This window comes from Rhineura floridana, chromosome 7 (genome assembly GCF_030035675.1).
Source record: "Rhineura floridana isolate rRhiFlo1 chromosome 7, rRhiFlo1.hap2, whole genome shotgun sequence".
NCBI lineage: Eukaryota > Metazoa > Chordata > Lepidosauria > Squamata > Rhineuridae > Rhineura > Rhineura floridana.
The window spans coordinates 135,320,097-135,340,693 of NC_084486.1; the positions used below are offsets into that span (position 1 = coordinate 135,320,097).

At 42.4% G+C, this 20,597-nt stretch overlaps 1 protein-coding gene across 1 annotated transcript in view; it reads right to left on the reverse strand.

Annotated features, from left to right (window-relative positions):
• The window catches only part of SPATA16 (spermatogenesis associated 16), a 199,766-nt gene that overhangs the window by 110,955 nt on the left and 68,214 nt on the right, over positions 1-20,597 (reverse strand). Inside the window, exon 3 of the mRNA XM_061634505.1 lies at positions 14,596-14,685. Coding sequence (XP_061490489.1) covers positions 14,596-14,685 — 90 coding nt within the window. The remainder of the gene's footprint in view (positions 1-14,595; positions 14,686-20,597) is intronic.

Here is a 20,597-nt window from a genome sequence, read left to right on the forward strand (position 1 = left end):
CCTATACGGTTCCGGCCCAGTTTATCTGAAGGAACGCCTCCAGTATCACCAAATATGCCGCCAAATGAGATCAGCCTCACAAGACCTTCTCTCGGTCCCACCGGTAAAAACAGCTAGGCTGGTGCGGACCAGGGAGAGGGCTTTTTCGATCGTGGCCCCAACCCTCTGGAACTTGCTTCCCTTTGACCTTCGGCATGCCCCCTCCCTGATGACCTTTCGCCGCGCCTTAAAAACCTGGCTTTTCAGGCAGGCCTATGGGATCTCTGGGGTGGGTTAGGCGTTATACTGTATCAGTGTAGGATAGTTTTTTTAGATGATATGATATTAATACTGTGATTGTTATGAATATGTTGATATTGTATTTTATATTGTGTACGTTGCCCAGAGTGTCCGTTAAGTCGGACAGATGGGCGACTAATAAATAAAATTTTATTTATTATTATTATAACCTCAGTTTCATCATTTAAGCTTCTAGGGATAGTTCAGGTTTAATTTGTTCTAACACTCAATTATTTGTCTTTTTTTTGTGGTCCATGGTATCTGCAAAGCTCACCTCCAACACCACATTTCGAATGAATTGATTTTTCTCTTATCCGCTTTTTTCATCGTCCAACTTTCACATCCATACATAGAGATCGGGAATACCATGGTCTGAATGATCTTGACTTTAGTGTTCAGTGATACATCTTTGCATTTGACGACCTTTAATGAATAGTTTGAATGGAAATTGGCTGCTAAAGCCCACAGGTCTTGGTGGCCCCTGAGAAACAGCCTGGCAACTGACCAGCTGTAATGCAGCTGGAAACAGTTAACCTTATTAGGTGGGACCTCAGTCTTCTGCTGGCTTCTTGTCACTCCCACTGCAGCACTGTAGCCGAGCACTCCCAGAGCAGACAGTCATGCTGCTCTTCTGCACGGGGCAGTCGGTTCCAAAAGCATGTGTGCTTGGATCAGTCTAGTTGTTGAAAACAGCACTTCCTTTGTCAGAGCCTGAGTTGGGAGCTCCTAGCTGTCTGCTTCTTCTCGAGGGAAGCTCCCAGGGGCCCTTGCTTACTTTACTTATGTGGCAAGATGCCTTCAGGAGACGGTAAACTCCATAGCCTGGTAATCTAGGGACTGGCGTTTGACTTTGATGTTGGTGACAAGACAGCATCTGACCTCCACTCAGGGCCAGATTAAGACATGCTGTGGCCCTAAGCCATGTCAAGACTCAGAGGCCCCATGCCATAAAAAAACAAAGAGGAAAAAAAGTGGCAGGAAAGTAGCAAGAAAAGCATTAGCTGAAATGATGCCTGGTGTGGAAGGGGCCTTTAGAATGTGTTGGTAGGCTGCCTCCCATTGTCTCCTCTTGAGGTCTGAGGTGAGGCAACCTGTGGTTGGTGTGAGTAGTCCAGCAGCCCTGGAAGGGAAGTTGATGGGACTGGGTGTGGTTTGGGATGGGGAGGCCAGGTTCAGAATTTGAGTGATAGATTTGATACGAAACTTTATTTAAGCCAAAGCAATTTCAGTTCTAATAAATCTCTGACATATTATAGAGGCCCCTCATAATGTGAGGCCCTAGACTATGGCTTATTTGGCTTGTTCCTAAATCCAGCACTGCCTCCACTGTACCTAATCCCCCACACTGGCCTCATAAGAACCTTGCAAGGCTGAGAGATAGTGCCTAGTCCAAGTTCACACATCAAGTTCCATGACTTGAGTAGGGATTCGAACCTGGATTCCCTGCATCCTAGTCCAAACCCAGTCCTCCTCAATTTGGTCCTTTGTGAGCTATGACTCCCATCAGCCCTGGCCAGCTTGGCCAATGGTCAGGGATGATGGGAGTTGTTGTCCAAAACACTTGGAGGGTGTCAGGTTGGGGGGGGCTGCTCTAACACTTCTCACAAAAATCACTACCAATTGTAGCAGCCCAGAGCCTGATCAATCCCTTCTCCTCTGCCTGCGACTTTACACTTCTCTGTGACTTAATGCTGCAGTCATATATTTCTGGCTGGCCTGAACTCTCTTTGCAACCTGCCAACTCTGAACCTTTATCATATGAAAAGAAGCCATTGAGAAACAGCTTAGGCAGTCCTGCCAAGGGCCTGAGCATGCTGTTTCGGTAATGTGTGTATTCCCAGGTGACTCGGGCAGTGTGAGACCAGGGCTGGAAAGAATAAATAAATCTCCTGCAAGGCAGTAGAACATTAACTGCCAGGCCAGAGCCGCCTCTTTTTTTTGTACAGTGGTTGCCATTAAAATAGAAACCCATCTAGGTGTAATAAGCCTTAATGTTTCTATTCCAAAAGCAGAATGTCGCAGTGAGAGAAATACATTGAAAGACCACCACCATCACACATGCACACACAAAGAGAGTCTCCTTTAGAAATGACAGCCATTCTGCTTGGCAAGAAAGGCATAACTGGCCCCCAAAGTGAGGCATAATGGATAAATTGGAAAAAGCAGGGAATTTGACGGAACAGAACGACAACAACACAAGAAAAAGCAGATATTAAGGACAATATATGGTCAGCCTTGTTGAACTCCCAGGTCAAAGGAGTTAGCACCAAACTAGATCTGACATTAAGGCTGAGTACACACAAGATTCTATTCTAGAATCAATGGAGACTGAGTTCTTGTTTTTTTTCTACCTAGTCCACACATGATCTAGACATATTGCCTTTTATTTTTGCACCCCTCCAAAAGTGCTATTTGACAAACTGGCTTCATTCTGAAAAGAAAAGCTCATTGCAGATTGAGTCTTCCTGACGCTGCTGCATGTCTGATTGAAAATAGATGTCAGCAGTCCCAGCAATGTGTGTGTGTGTGTGTGTGTATTCACACCTGCTGCCCAATGACACTGTGCGTGGGCATATACCAAGTACATAGTAGGGAAGAGTTTTCAAATACATATCAAGTAACCACACTCACCTGTCTGGACAGCAGGATCTGCTATCAATCTAGATTGAAAAGAGCATGTTGAGGACAAGCATGCACGATTCCATTGGGAGAAAAACTAGATTTTTATGCTACAAACGGGTATGTGTGTATGCAGCCTAAGTGTGCCTTCACATTTAACATCCACGTTTTAAAATGTGGCCTGCCCTGGGCTTCTTCTGGGAGAAGGGGCGGGATATGAATTAGTAAAATAATAAAAAAAAAAAATGAGAGATACCATCTCCGGGTGGTGTATGTGTATCGATCAGGTCTGCAGCAGGAAAGTAGAGGTTATTTCCCTCCCCTACTGAGATCCTGATGAAAACTGTTCTCCTGAAGCTGCTATTTGCATTGGGAGGAAATCCCCCATTGGTGCCCTATTGCTTAATCCCACCCATTGGAATTCCCCATTGGTCAAACACCCCTTCTCTGCTTGCTGCAATCCAGATCATTATTGACTCCCTCTCAAGGAGGTGGTACCTGCATTTTAAAAAACATGTATACTGAATGCAAAAGATGCACTTAACAACATGTCCACAGGCCTCACTTCAGGCAGAAATATGAAGACATTTGCATACAAATATGCAAACACAAATATTTCCAATTGAGTGCAGGGTTATTGACTGACCAGAAAAAAATGGCCGCACAGTTTTTGTGTGTGTGTGTGTGTGGCGGGGGGCGGGGCGGAGGGCTAAAGACAGTTGCCAGAAAAGCGAAGGGAGCATGTATGGTTTTATATAAATAACTGCTTCCTTTTGTATTTTTAAAGGGGGAGCAGCCACTATCCGCCCCCATTAACATTTGAAGCCTTTGTTGAGCACAAACTAATCCAATTAACCAGAGCTTGGAAAAGTTACTTTTTTGAACTACAACTCCCATCAGCTCAATCCAGTGGCCATGCTGGCTGGGGCTGATGGGAGTTGTAGTTCAAAAAAGTAACTTTTCCAAGCTCTGCAATTAACTCTGCACAATAATTCCCCCAGTTCAGGGACAGGGGACCTCAGGCCCAGGGGACAAATGGAGCCCTCAAGACCTCTCTCTGTGGCCCTGAGGTCTCTCCCTATAGGCTCCAATGTCAGCGGGGCAGTGAATTTGCTCAGAGATTTAGTATGAACTTTCAAGGAGCTGTCCAAGGTGCTTTCTCTCTTAGCTGGAAGATGGAGATATTGGGGGCGAGGGCATAGAAACTACTGGCTTTTGTGGGGCTGGAATATAACCCACTGTCCAAAGCTAAGAACCATATTTGTTGCCTTACTCGCTGTTGCATGTGACCCCTGGAAGACTGCATGTTAGGGAATCTAGTCCTTGGGCTAAAAAGGGTCCCCCATGCTTCTCCAGTCCATCTTAAAAGCTGCAGCTTTTCTATCTTAACCAGGAACATTTTTTTCTTCTGTCTTCCTCCCCTCCTTTTGTTTGTGTGCACTTAACATCTAGCCTGAAGAAGCATGTGGGAAATCTGAAAGCTTGCTCAGTACTTGGTGATGTTTCAGTTTGTCCTGATACAGCTATCACCCCATGTTTACTTTCTGACTTTCAGCTACACACTATAGGCAAATACACAGAGTTCTGCCCCTGGGTTCAACACAAAAACCTCCCAGGTCTGGCAATACCTGTTGGACTGTGCCCCAGGCCTGACACAAATGCTGGCTTTTCCTCTCCTAGATTCACCCCCCCCCAAAAAAAACACCCAGGGCTTCACCTGGGGGCACTGCTAACTACCTAAAGGACTTGGAGGCCCGTGATACAAATTTGCACATGATCATGTATGTATAGATGCCTCTGGGAAATGAAAATGGTAGGTGACTGGCATCTCACCAACCCTGTGCTTTTCAGTGCACCCAGCCATCCTATAAGCAAAGGTTAAAAACCAACGTTTTAAAAAATGAACATAATATAAAAACATAAGGAGAGCCTTGCTGGATCAGGTGAAAGGGCCAACTAGTCCAGCATCCTGTTCTCACAGTGGCCAACCAGATGCCTGTGGGAAGCATGGAAGTAGCACCTGAGAGCAACAACACTCTGTCTTGCTGCGGTTTCCAGCAACTGATATTAAGACATACTGCCACTGACAGTGGGGAAAGCATAGCCATGACGGGGACTGTAGAAGATCTGGGGCTTGCCACAAAGGACCTGGGGCTCCCCCCCTGGCCCAGTGCCCTTGAATCTACCCTCTACTATCCTCAGGAACTCTGCCTCCATGCGTTTTGGCTATGCACAGTGGCTAACATGTAAAGAGAGCTCTGGTTTTAAATGTCAATGGGGAAACTTTTTGTCTCCCTCCCTACAGTCTGAAATGAAACAGTCCATTTTAAATACAGCTTTGCCACTTCAGTGAGGACTAGGACTCTGCCATGCACTTATTCAAGAGTTATAGGCCGTATGTGCACTGATGGCAAAACTGTGATTAATTGATTATAATGGAGAAATTATTCTGATCTTAGGACGTGCGTGTCCCGAGACTGCAATTTCAGGTCTGTTGCATTTTCTTATTTTATCAGTGCATTGGCCATCTCCTTTAAGGGAATAAATCGTGCTAGCAGCAATCATATATTGATCAGGGTTTGTTGTTGTTTTTAGTAAAGAGGGGAAAAATGTAATTAGGAATCAAAGGAGTCTCCAAAACTTGGCCCACTTCAGTCTGAGCCAACTGTTATTTCTGAGCTAAAAAAACAACCAGACAGCATCCACCCTGGACTGCTGGAAGCCTAACGAGTTAGCATAGAAATAGCAACTGGTATTTTTGGCGTGTAGGCTGACATCAAGTGCTGGTGCCAGATTAAATAATAGGCAGTGTGGGCCTTGCTATGTGCTTCAGCAGATCCTGATGAATGTCAATGGCAGTTTTCTTGTGATCCAATTTGCAGCGGGCCCCTTTTGGAATGCCTCCCTGGGGACGGCGGAGGTCATAGCCACATATGCTCCCACTGCCTCTTAGCTCTGTGTTTGCCAAAAACATATTCACCTTCCCTTCTCTTTGCTGCTGATCAGGTTGACATTGCTTGCTTGGGAGGCGCCCTTGCCTTCACAGCTTGGGAAGGGAATATGTGAAACTCCATGGTTAGTGCAAGACATTTCAGAACGCTCTTTTGGAAAAGGCAGAGCTCATTGCTCAAGGGAGAACCAGATAGCTAGCTATACCAGGTTTGGCCTGCAGTCTCTGGGTCTAATAGGCCCCACCTCAGCCAAACCTCTTGAGCTACAGACCCTGGCCCCCTACCCTCCCTGAATGGTGAAGGAAGGCAGCTGTGGGAGGGCTGTCACTTTTGCAGACATGTGTCATTCAGCTCCATGCCCTAATCCAGCCTTTCCCAACCAGTGTGCCTCCAGACGTTGTTGGACCACAACTCCCAGCAGCCTCAGCCAGCATTGCCAATGGCTGAGGCTGATGGGAGTTGTGGTCCAACAACATCTGGAGGCACACTGGTTGGGAAAGGCTGCCCTAATCTATGGGTAGCCAACTTACTGTCTTCCATATGTTGCTGGACTACAATTTACATCATCCCTGACCATTGGCTATCCTGGGTGAGGCTGATGGGGGGCACCATATTGGCTACCCCTCTCATAATCTACTTCCCATTCCTCAAGTTGCTATGGCCTACTCTCCTCTTTCTTCTTCCAGACTCCTTTGAATTGCATGCATCCACTTGGCCTGGAAGGAGAAGAGGAAGCAAAGGACCACAGTGGCGGCAGCACAGCTGCAATCCAACACACACCACATTGTTGTAGCTATTCATCATAGCTTAGCGGCAAAGCAGCATGTTTTGCAAGCGTAAGATCTCAGGTTCACTCCCTTCTATCTTCATGCAAAATGCTCTCGTGTAGTAGACCTGGAGAAGACCTTTGCCTGAGACCTGGAAGAGCTTCTGTTACCCCAACCAGACAGCATTGTCAATTGTTTTACTCAATGTAAGGCACCATAGAAACATAGAAAGCTGTCTTTTACTGAGTCAGACCCATTGGTCTATCTAGCTCAGTATTGTCCACACTGACTGGCACTCTCTGGGGTTTCATACTGGGGATATTCCCAGCCTTACCTGTAGATGCTGGCGACTGAACTTAGGACCTTCTGAAAAGAAGCCCCTCCTGGCTATGGACCATAGTGTCTCTGTCCTGACTTTCATTCCCTGTATGAGGCCAAAACTGGTTGGCGGAACTATTCTCTGTTATGTTCTTCTAGCAAATTTCAGTAGCTTTGGCATATCTTTATGGCTCAAGACCATGAATATTTCCTTCCCAAATCTGGTTTTATAAAGGCACTGTGGGCTATGGGTGATCCTCACCCTCACTATAATCTCAGCATTTCAGTTTTTTCTAAATTCTTTTAAAATCTGCAAAACCTGCTTGAGTAGAGATGAACAGTGGAACGAAGGTAATATAAATGTGCACATTGCAGGCAATCATAAGCTCTACTGTCGTCACCCCACCTTCAATATTTCTCTGACGTCCCTTTACTTCTTTAGCATTATTGTTAAAAGAACCATTCTCATAGTTTTCTAACTGGTTCTAATATGTTTGGCTTATGATTTGCTTTGCACATTTCAGAATTCTACATAGAGCAAGTCTAAGGAGTTTTAGAAACGAAATTCAATGGGCTCTTTGCAAATGACAGGAACGCTAGACGTCAGAGACTCGCAGGGGACACAGTCTGTGCTTCAACTTTTTTTCTTTGAGCTTGAGAGAAAGCAGAAACATAGGGAGAGCTGTGCCTGCTCTGACTTTTCCACAGGATATTAGAGCTGTGATATCTTGGCAGGTTCAATTGATCCACCACTGCTTCATTTACACAGCAGGAAGAAATATAGTCTTAGTGAATGAGGTTGTTTAAAGTGTTATGCGTGGAGGGAGCTCCTTTTAGGCCACTGTCACACGAAGACACATGGATACCAAGTGTTTTAATCTCCTGATCACTTTGTGCTTTGGTTTGCTCCTGAAACTTTATAGTCTATCAGCCTTTCCCAACCAGTGTGCCTCCAGATGTTGTTGGGCCACAATTTCCCATCTTTCCTGACCATTGGCAATGCTGGCTGAGGCTGATGGGAGTTGTGGTCCAACAACACCTGGAGGCACACTGGTTGGGAAAGGCTGGTCTAAATGCATATTCCAGATTTGTCTTCAGACTGGGCAGAAGTACATTATCAGTGAATGAAGAAGCTGCTTTCAAAGGTTCTCAAAATGCTTTCCAAATGCAAGAACTGACAAAACTTTGGATAACATCAAATGCCTTGAACAGAAAAATATATTTTATTTATTTATTTGTTTATTTATTTATTTATTATTTGATTTATACCCCGCCCTTCCTTCCAGCAGGAGTCCAGGGCGGCAAACAGAAACACTAAAAACACTTTAAGACATCATAAGAAGACCTTAAAATACATTAAAACAAAACAATGTTAAAAACATTAAAGAAAACTTTAAAAACATCTTTTAAAAAAAGGGTTAAAGATATTAAAAGACATATTAAAAGCAATTCTAACACAGACGCAGACTGTGATAGGTCTCAACTTAAAAGGCTTGTTGGAAGAGGAAAGTCTTCAAAAGGCGCCGAAAAGATAACAGAGATGGCGCCTGCTTAATATTTAATATTTAAATGTCAGATAGTGCTGGATAGTGAACTTATACACTGATTGAATGGGATGCTTTGTGTTTATTTGGCAACTTCACATGTTCACTGACCGATCTATGAAAATGATGCAGAGTGATATAAGGTCCATAATGCACAGTTCAGCATTAGGTGCATAAGCCGAACCAAGGAGATACAATCCTTGGGTTCATATGCTCCTTCTCTCTCCTATTCTTGATGACTGAGATATCTAAACTGACTTCCTGTTTGTGAACAAACCACTGTTGCAATCAATTATAGCAAATAATGGTCTGCTCAAACTAGTTTACTTGTAAACCAAGATCAAATTGTTAGGAAGGCTTGTTGGTGATATAATGTGCACCAGCCCCCCCCCCCCCCGAGCTCAATCTTGGAGAAATAGGCACTTTTGTTTTGAATATAGTGAAGTACTTCAAGAGTGGTCTTGCTGTTACATCTATCTTTACCATAGCTTTAAGTGCTTTGGCTGATTATAAAAAGAGCAGCCTTTAAGTGGTGCACAGAATATGACACAGTTAAGTTAGGTAGCAGCACATAGGTTTTTTAATCAGCAGAAAGATGTAAGAGCTATAATTTTTATGCACAAAGTTTAGAAAAATCTGAAGAGTCTGGTGGCTTTAAACAGAGGCCAAATGTGAAGCCTGTTTGTTGTTATTTTTGCAAACTATCAGCTTGCAGGCTGTGTGAATTCTCAATTAATGCTCTGGGTTTTTCTTTCAAAGATCATAAGAAGTGCCTTGCTTGATCAGACCCAAGGTCTATATCATACTGTCTCCAACAGGGCCCAGTCAGATAACTCTGGGGAAGCTCATGAACATAGCGTGATGGCAATAACCACCCCTTGTTGTTGTTTCATATGTATACTGCCTCTGAATATGAACATTTCTTTTCCAGTTAGCTACTGAAAGTCCAGTTCTCCATGAATTGTCCAATCCTTTCAAAATCCATCCATGCCAAAGCCACTGAAAAATTACGCTGTATCTACTCACTCTTGGTCATTGCTTGCATGCTTGGAGACGGCAGGTGAAGAGAGACCGTGTCAGCATAAAGGGTGAGGAGCAAGACCAGGAAATTCCTGTGATAGTTATCTCCTGCAGGTATGTGGGTCTAAGCAGGTGCCCAACAATGCCTACCTCTGGCCTTGGCCCTGTTTTTGATACACTGCCAGGTAGTGGTCGGACTGAACATCAACAGCATTCTGCACTATCAGTAATTCTAAGCATACAGTCAGTTCCACAGTCAATCTCATAGATGCAACAGATTCATAAGAATCTCAAATTTCGATTTAAAAATAAGCAAATAGTTTCTAGTCCTCATGGTTCTGAAGATACTTGGAAAAAATATGGGAAAGTACTAGCAAAATAAAAGTACCAATGGTTGGTGAGCAATTGTTTCTATATATACAATTGTTTTAACTGTTTTTATATATGGCATTGTTTTATATATTTTTGGTTTTATAAATGGCTTTGAGATGCCTCCCAGGAACTGATTAATAAATGAAATTAATAATAATAACAAATAATGATATGTAGTTCCATTCTGACTGCTCTGAAATCCTTCAAAGTGTCAATTTACATGGCCCAAGTGTTTCAGCAAGGGAATAAGGACGCAGCTCTATTGAAATATTGGTCAAATTATTAGATTGTGCTTGTGTAGGAGAATATGGCATATGTGTTTATAAATATTGCATGAGTGGGGGGAGGGTGAGAGCGTGAAGTGACAACAGTGATAACATAGAAGGCATAAACACAAAAGAACCCATCCCCAAATTTATGAGTGTCTCCACTTGTATATCTAAGAACAGATCTTGACTCTTAATTTCAAAGGCAGATATTTCTGGATATCACTGTTGGTTCATTAAAGATTTGCTGTCGCCACATTAACCGTAATGCTTCCTCTTTATGAGCAAGTTATTCCTGCTATAATTCTAGTGCAACTCCTCAATGCAGTTACCTCACAAGCTTCCCTGGTCCTCTATCTCACTTGGGGAAAATAATCATTAGCCTTTCTGTGAGACTCAGAGTCCCTCTCCTACACTTCATCCATCTCTCTCCCACCATCAGAGCAAACCCAATTAAGAAACTCTCCCACAACATTTTCACTATTTGACATCTACAAAACAGCGCCATGGGATTCTGTTCTGTCTCCCACACTTCAGCCAGCCTGTATTAATTCTAAGGTTACACTAAGAACATGAGGGGAGCCCTGCTGGATCTGATCTAGAGTCCATCTAGTCTAGCATCCTGATTCCAACCAGAGCATGGGAGAGTACTTTTAAAAAGTAATAAATTACAGTTACAATTACATGGCCCCCAAAAGTAGTAACTACCGTTACAATTATGATTGCTCTGACAGTAACTGATTACTTTTCCTCAATAGTAATCACTACAATTACATTTCAGTTACTTTTTTGTGCTGGCCTTGGCTGCTGCACATCCAAGTAGCCTAAAACAACATTAAGGTAGTAGAATAATTCGTAGTAGAAAAATTACTTTTATCCATAAGATAACAATGGTGGTCTCTCCGCTGGTAAGGGAGGTGGGGAGGGAGGCAGAGGCCACTACTCAGATCTTTGCATGTCAAACCAAGTGCAACTCCAACCCCCTCAGCTAGCAAGCATAATCTTTCTCACTTAACCACCTCCCAGACCCTGCCCTGCCACCAACTAAGGAACACTCACCCAAGCAATTTTTTTTTCCCTGAGATGCAAAAAAGTTAAAATACTGCAAATGCAGCACAGTAGCCAGAGAGGGTGGTGGAGGCCACTTTATGTGCCAAGTGCAACACACACACACACACACACACACAGAGTCATCTTTCACCTCCACAGTTCTTTATCTCCATTCTGCTGCCTCCTTCTCCTCTATCCATGTTCTTGCCCTCTGGCTCCTTTTTCCTTCCACTCCATTCTTCACCACCACCATCCATTTTTTTAAACAATTGCCTTCTCCACCCCATCTCGCTCTCCACCTCCTCCCTCGTCGCCTCCTACCCACCCACAGAGCATGAGGGAAGAGCAACGTTGCACAGAAGCCCAGTTTGAGGCACATGATTTTCATCCACAAATCAGAGGAGCAGAAAACTTCCCCTGCTTCCCCCCCTCAAGTAATGCCCAAAAGTAATGCTGGAAACGTTACAATTACTCCACAAAAGTAATAAAATTACTCCTAGTTCTATTACAATCAAACTGTAAAGGAATTACCCACTCGATCCTCAAAAAAGTAATGAATTAATTCCAAGCTCTGATTCCAACAGTGGCTAGCAATATTTATTTATATGCTGCGATGCTTCTACTGGGAGGAAGGGCAGGATATAAATTTAATACATACATACATAAAGAAATATGCTGTGACTTTTTGCCAAAGCACTCCAAGTGGTTTATAGTAATGCTAGGAAATCTTTGGCACTGAAAATGATTTTTGTTTTTTTTTGCACAAATTTGAAATTTGGCAAAAACTCAGAAAATTGGTTTGTATTCAATGCTGCTTTTATGGTGTTCCATCTGAGCAGTGGGACTTCCCCTACCTCTCTCCACAAGCCCAAAAACCTGTTCCAAAGGGCCATACAACCCTCTGAAGCCTCTGAAGCAGGTCGAGGGAAGTAATAGTCCCACTATATTCTGCATTAGTCAGGCCTCATCTGGAATACTGCATTCAGTTCTGGGAGCCTCATTTTAAGAAAGATATAGACAAGTTGGAGCGGGTTCAGAAGAGGGCGATGAGGATGATAGCCTGTATGGAGAACAAGTCTTATGAGGAAAGGTTGAAGGAACTTGGCATGTTCAGTCTGGTGAAGAGAAGGCTGAGGGGTGACATGATTGCACTCTTTAAGTACCTGAAGGGCTGTCACATAGAGGAGGGTACAGATTTGTTCTCTGCTGCCCCAGAGGGTAGGACTAGGTCTAATGGTTTTAAGTTGCAGGAGCGTAGATTCAGATTGGACATTAGAAGGAACTTCTTGACAGTAAGGGCAGTTCGGCAATGGAAGCGACTGCCTAGGGAGGTGGTGGGATCCCCTTCACTGGATGTCTTCAAGCAGAGGCTGGACAGCTATCTGCGGGAGATGCTCTAGCTGTGGATTTCCTGCTGTGAGCAGGGGGGTTGGACTCGATGGCCTACAAGGCCCCTTCCAACTCTATTATTCTATGATTCTATGATTTTGAGGGAATGGAGGGGGCCTAGAGAGGAGGGGCAAGTTTCATTGTGCAAGCAGAAGTCTGCTGCAGAAGTGGAATGGCAGCTCTGGATACAGCCCCAAGTTTTTAAAAATGTACAAATATTTTCAGTTTTAACCATTTTGAGGAATTCTTGTTAACCTTAAAACAAAAGTGGCAGCCATCACACCAAATTTAAGTTTGATTACTACAAGATTTACATTCATTTATTGATAGTTGAATCAAATTCAACTCCAGTTTGCTGGCACAGGCAGATTTTAATTGGTGAGGTATTCAAGTGAAGGACACACGTTTGTTGTGGAATTATTTTTATTCTGGAACATTCACATACTTGAGACTGAAACACGAAATCTTAAACATGACCAGTCCTCCTAATAATGACTGGTAGTTTTAATTTATGAAATCACTCCCTGTAACAGTGAACTCAGGTGGTGAGTGCCAATACAATTAATTAAGAATTAAGCCCTGCCCCCAAATAGCCCATGACTGACTATGTGCAGGAACCAAGGTATGTTGACTGCCAGGTGGAAAAGAAAAATAGAAAACCGAGTGTATGTGTGTGGGAATTGGAGTGAATAGTTGTAACGCTGAACAGGAGAGTACTGGGAGAACACACTGCAGTATATGCTCCTACACACATTTTTTAAATCAATAATTGATTGATCGATAATAATTGGGAAGAGAGATGATTCATCAACTTTTAATTAGTAGAGCCATACTCTTTTTCTTCTATAAAATCCATAAATATGACAACACCCATAGTAGGAAATAAGTAAACAATTACATTCAGAAAAAAAAGTAAGTATAAATTTGCAGCTTGTGAGTCAAATTATCTCCCCCACCCCCAAACTAATTGTCATTTTCAAAATAGCCTTGGGATAAGAGGAAAGCAGTCTTGGGAATTACAGAGTGCAAGGAACATTAAGGAAGATAAAGGGGCTGTAGCTCAGTGGTATCAAAGGAGAGGAGTCCGTGGTAGTGCATCTGCCTTGTGTGCTGAAGGTCCCAGGTTCAATCCCTGGCATTTCCAGGGACTGATGGGAATGTCCACTACCTAAAGCCCCAGACAGCCCCTGCCGGTCAGTATAGACAATACTGAGCTAGATGAGGAGAGGCCCTTCTCTCAATCCCCACATCTACACAAGTATGTTTAGTGAGGATGTGAGATAGGGCCTTTTCGGTGGCTGCCCCTAGGCTCTGGAATTCCCTTCCTAGGGAGGCAAGAATGGCCCCCTCTTTGCAATCCTTCCGTCGGCAGGTAAAGACTTTTTTATTCCGACAGGCCTTTGGAGCTGAAGGTTGCTATGGTCATGGCTTGAAGAGGGTGCTGCAATGTTATAGTTTAATTGTACAATTTTAAACTGAGGTGATTTATTAAGTGTATGATTGAATGGTTTTAATATTGCAGATAGTTTAATTCTATTTATTTTAGACCATTGTATGTTCTTAATTATATGTATTTTATCTGGAAGCCGCCTTGAGTTCCAGTTTGGAAAATAGGGCAGGGTAAAAATAAAGATAATAAATAAAATAAATAATAAATAGATGAATCAATGGTCTGACTCAGTATAAGGCACTTTCCTGTGCTCCTACTGGTAGAATAGATGCTTTGCATTCAGAAAGCCTCAGCTTTAATCTCCACCATCTCCCTTAAATGATCACAGATAGCATTGTCAGGAAAGCGCCTTGCAGAGCCACTCCCAATCAGAGCAGACAATCCTGGCTTCAGTGGACCAACAGTTTAATTGGAAATAAGGATGGAATTGGGGGAACATGCTGATCACAAACTGAGCCAGTTTGCCACTTCATCCACTGCTCCGGGTAGCAATAGGTAAAACGAAGAAACAGTGGAGAATTCATTTATTCCATGTAGAAAGGTTGCCCAGTTAATAACAGACATACATACCTTGCAGCCTCAGAATATCTCTCTAAGCATCGGAACACAGCAGCTTGGCGAAGGTGGTTACGGAAATAGGCGGGGTTCAGAATTATGCTCCTTGAAAAACAGCAAACAAATATGCACGTCAAAGCGCCAAAGTGAAAGATTGTAGTAAGCTCATTGAACACCTAACTTTGGATAGCATGCAGGCTGTATACACACATTCCTCCTGCCAGTTCTATAATGATCGCATTTCCCCCAATATCCAACAGTGAATTATCACATCTTCTCTGTTGACAGCTGAGATAGACGAACAGGCATTATTAAAATGTCTATTAAAGCTGTGTCATAAATGTAATTTCATTCATAGCATTGCCTATTATAGAAGCAGCGGTTAAAACCCCTGTGAGCATATGTTCTACTGCATTTAGTGAGCATATAAAAATCAGCAAGACACTACGCATTATTGTAATAATGCCTTTTGTTATCTGTCATCTGCATATTGGGCTTGTGATAATAAGCATATATTATGCATGCAAAAATCAACATCACAAAGCTGAGACAAAGTCCTGCTAGAACCAAACCATCACAGCTGGAATGGTACAATCTTTTTGTTTTGCTTTATCAACACACCTTGTAATTATATCTCAATACAGAGGTCCCACAATTGTTTGAAACCCCTCTGAAAAGCTTTGCACTTGGGGTTCATATTTTAGATTGGAGTGGTGGAGATGCAAGACTCAGCAAAGATTCAAGAACCAGAACTTGATTTCTTTTCTTTTTTTAAGATTACAATATGGAAAGGAGTCTATGATAAAAACATTTACAGTGATTATTATATACGGCTTTAACTTGCAAACTGTATTGAGGGGGATATAGGAATTCTTGTAGGGATGGGAGAATCTGTCCATTTCAATTTCTGTTTCTCATTTTTCAAATCTAAAATTCAGTTCTCCACATTTCTATATCCGTTTGTGATTTTTTAAAAATAAGTCTTCATAAAAATGTGTCAGCATTTTGTTTTGCAAAATTCTCCTACTATACATATTTTTGCATGCAATTTGGCCTAATATAAATATTTTGGCAAAGCAATTTCCCCTAATATTTGTATGTTATGGTTTTTTGTATGGTTTTATTTTTGCTTATATATGCATTTTATGCACACTTTAGTATGTGCATTTATGTACACATTACTGCACTGGAGAACTGCATTGCAAAATTTGGAGAAGGGCACATTTCAGAGGACTGATGTGTTTCGGTTTGCATCTTGGTTCAGAAAGTACAAATTAGGTACATTCACCTTTAAATGCTAACAGAATCAAAATTCTCCCTCATTCCTACTTGGAAACTTATCAGTTCCTCAATCAAGGCCAAACTAGATGTGATGTCAAATGCATCTTTGCATTTAAAGTGCCTGTGGTGGAAGGACAATCACTGGGATCTCAGCAGGCAGGAAAGGGGAGTTTAACCCTTTCCTTCCCTGCTGTGGTTCAGATGAAAATTGTTCCTTCTCCTTGATGCCACTGGAAGCTTTCCTATGAATGCACACGGTAGCTCAGAGGAGTGATGTCCATCAGAACTACAGCAGGGGAGGAAAAGATTATGCCCTGCCCCCTGCCTGCTGTGATCCTGATAATTATCAACCCCATCACTAAGTGGATGCTATTTGCATTTTTTAAAAATGCATGTTAAATACAAAGACAGATGTAGGTGGGTAATGTAGCTATACTGGTTCCTCTTATTTTTCTTTCTGCAGATCCTGGACATTTCTACCTGAACACAAGGTCACAGTAGACTACTAGTAGCAACAGACTAGTTTAGATTAAATAAAGCAGTCTCACAGTCTCCAAACATTTTTTTTGGGCATTTTAAAGATGAGCTTACTCAGAGCTTCAGCGTGTTAACAAACTGGATGATTGTTGAAACAGCTGCAAAGATTTTAAAGGCGATTATTGCTTTCGCAAGCTGTAGTCAACAGTTGATAATAGCTATATCGATTGTTTCCCTCCCTAGGCTAGTGGCTGTATCACAGCTAAGCAATAGCACTAGGGGAAAAAATCAATCCTTTTCTGGTAGTTAGCCACCCATTTTCTACTCTTAGAGCATGATGTGTTCTGATAGGTGTGCACGCATGTGCACGCACACAGACCCGTATGACAGAATTGAAGCAAAATCTCAGCAAAATTAGTTCTCACCTTTCCCCTTCTTCAGATTGGTTCCTTCCTAATCTTAAAATGATCTGCTCTACTGCTTCCGCTTTTCCTCATCTGTGAAAAAATATGGTCGTATTTCCTAATACCTATGTATCTCGCTAAATGCTGAGATCTGTCAGTTACTTTTGCTTACTTTGTAGTTTCAGGGCTTATCCAAGTGATTGTTCAAAGGATACCCTGGCCATGTTTTAACGTTGGCAGCATAGTCCCAAGAGTCCCAGCAAAAAGCAATTGCATGCCATTCTAGACCATGTGTCATCCAAGGGGGCAGAACTGCATGGGGATAGCAAACATGAAAGCCTTGCTGTATAGAAGGATCAAGTTTCTTTCTTTCTTTCTTTCTTTCTTTCTTTCTTTCTTTCTTTCTTTCTTTCTTTCTTTCTTTTAATCAGAGGAAGAAGCATGCTTCTCCACTGGAGGGAAGAGGTACACATCCTTCAAGGAGCTAAAAACAACAGCACACCAATTTTGGAGAAGCAAAGCAAAAGTCTCCCCAGGGCCTTGTTTAATGAGAAGGAGTCTGTCTGACTTCTGTTTGTTGCTTTCAAACACCCCCCCCCCAAAAAGCAACATAAATGTTCCTGTACCTGATTAAAATTTTATCAGGCCAGTTAATCTGCAAAATATTTGATAGCTTTTACCTTTTTTTATTTATTATTTAATGAAACCTATTAGAGTGCTCACATCATCATTATCATCTAGTTTAGCAGTCATGGAAGAAGAGGAGTGGTCCACTTGTGGATCAGGAAATGGTTAAGTAGCAGGAAGCAGAGAGTAGGAATAAATGGACAGTTCTCCCAATAGAGGGCTGCAGAAAGTGGAGTCGGCCTGTGGTTTTTAACTTGTTCATAAACAATTTAGAGTTAGGGGTGAGCAGTGAGGTGGCCAAGTTTGCTGATGATACTAAATTGTTCAGAATTTTTAAAACAAAAAGAGATTGCGAAGAGCTCCAAAAGGATCTCTCTCACTGAGTCAATGGGTGTTAAAATGGCAAATGAAATTCAGTGCAAACAGGTGTAAACTTATTCATATTGGAGCAAAAAGCTACCCAGGAAGTGGACTGGACTGTGAAAGACATACCAAAATTGTTTGCATTGTTACAAATTTGTAGGGCAGTACACTATCTCAGAGAGGAGGTCAGGTCTCCTGCTCCCCTAGTGCATTCACTATAGCTGCCCAGTTTCCCTGTTTTTTAAAGTTTGATAGAAATATCTGATGCCTATAGGTATGTTCTTAAACCACAAGGGTTTTTTTTGGCCTATTAATGCATTTCTCTGCTTTTTAATCCAGGAGGTAAGAAATGAACTCCTGTGCAAGTTTGCTGAGAATGGATTGATCATTTGCGTGGTTATTGAGTTGAGTGGGATTTACTCCTGTGGAATCATGCTTAGAATATGTAAAACTGACCATAGAGGAAGGGGAGGGGACAGGAGATGGAAGGTGGAAGAGAGGGGAAGGAGGGGAGGGGATTGGAAGGGAATGGGGATGGGGATGGGGAGGGAGGGGATAGGAGGGAGGAGGAGGGGACAGCAGGTTTCATCATTTGCATGCTTTTTGAGTTCAGTTGGATTTACTCCTGTACAATCATGGGTAGGATAGGTGAACCTGACCTGGGGGAGGGGCAGGGACAGGGAGGAGGGGAGGAGATTGGGTGGGTGGATGGACACTGGGCTGAGGGAAAGCCCGTTTCCTTTCCAAAAGGAAAACATTGTGAGCAGTATCATTCTTTTTCAGGGTTTCCCCTACCTTTTTATTCTACAGCAGGCACATGTAGTCTCCCACCCAAACCAAAGCTGTCCCTGGCCACATCCACACCAGACCTTTATTTCACTTTAGACAGTCATGGCTTCCCCCAAAGAATGCTGTTCCCCTCACAGAGCTTCAATCAGAGTGGCTGACAGTTAAACCACTCTGGCCACTGGAGCTTATGGAATGCGAAGAATCCATGCTGGTTACAGTACTCTCATGGCTGTATAATATTCACTACTGAGCCTAAAGGTGCAGCACAGCTGTGAAATTTACTCCTCCAGCTGCTAAGCACATGACATACCTCAGCTAAAACCACTCAACAATTTACATTAATCTTTGATAATCCACCAGAAGCTCCTCCCCATAACATGATAATAACCCTTGTGCCACCTATGAACCAATTAAATTTCTTAAGAAAAATAATTCAATATATACATTTCGAACATACAAATCACAAAAATAGAACTTCAAACTCTGCAAAAAACTGATGAAATAGGAACCCAAAACAATTATTACAGCACAGGGGTCCAGGTCTTCATTTAGTCCATTTGGCACCATAGTCTTCAAAGATTACATCCAGAAAAGTTCAGTTTGTTTCAGTTTTGCTTCCAGTTGTCTTCCTACTCCTGTAACTTTCTCAAGAATCCAAAATCTTACATACGCTAAAATTTTAATTTTAAATTATTTTTATGCAGAGATTTTGACTTTTTGAACTGCCTATGTATCAGCCCTTATCAATGAAAGTAATACATAAAGGTAATGGGGTCTACAGTATCCTCTTCTAACAGCTTTTGTTTTAATCTAGAGACACTCACCATTAGTAATTAATGTTTAAACTTGTTTTTATCTTTTGCCCTTTATAGTGTATGCCTATTAAGTCACAAGGCCAACGAAGAAGGCTGTTTGTTGAAATGCTTTTGTCTGTACTCTGTTTTTGTATTTCATCTTGTATAGGCATTGATTTATTACCGTCTGCAGAATTGTATGGCTGTATTCTTTTTTTTTTTTGGTATTTCATCTTACATGGGCATTGATTCAATACTATATGCAGAATTTTAGTAGTGACTTTATGCTGTTTTTTTAAAATATTTGTGCATTAAATGTTTATTATATTTTATTTTACTTGTGTTTTATATGTCTACCTAGCGTACCTCACAGGATTGTTGGGTCAGTAAAATGAGAGAGATCCATGTATACCACTCTGAGATCCTTGGAGGATGGGTGGAATATAAATGTACAACAACAACAATAAATGTTAAGAAAAAGAAGTGCATAATAACCAAAATATGCCCAGCTCATAGGTTGTCTCAGCCACAGTATTCACCAGGAATGGGAAATCTGTAGGCCCCCAACTCTCATCAACCACAGCCAGCCTGACCAACAGTCAGGGATAATGGAAGGTGTAGTTCAGCAACATCTGGAGGGCCACAGGTTCCTCATCTGTGCCATAACTGATGCTGGCTATGCTCATGCAAAGCAGCCTTGGGTTACAGGCAATGACCAGCTATAAGCCTCTCTTGTTAGAATGCCTTGCTGTTGATAAGAACATAAGAACATAAGAAGAGCCTGCTGGATCAGGCCAGTGGCCCATCTAGTCCAGCATCCTGTTCTCACAGTGGCCAACCAGGTGCCTGGGGGAAGCCCGCAAGCAGGACCCGAGTGCAAGAACACTCTCCCCTCCTGACGCTTCCAGCAACTGGTTTTCAGAAACATGCTGCCTCTGACTAGGGTGGCAGAGCACAGCCATCATGGCTGGTAGCCATTGATAGCCCTGTCCTCCATGAATTTGTCTAATCTTCTTTTAAAGCCATCCAAGCTGGTGGCCATTACTGCATCTTGTGGGAGCAAATTCCATAGTTTAACTATGCGCTGAGTAAAGAAGTACTTCCTTTTGTCTGTCCTGAATCTTCCAACATTCAGCTTCTTTGAATGTCCACGAGTTCTAGTATTATGAGAGAGGGAGAAGAACTTTTCTCTATCCACTTTCTCAATGCCATGCATAATTTTATACACTTCTATCATGTCTCCTCTGACCCGCCTTTTCTCTAAACTAAAAAGCCCCAAATG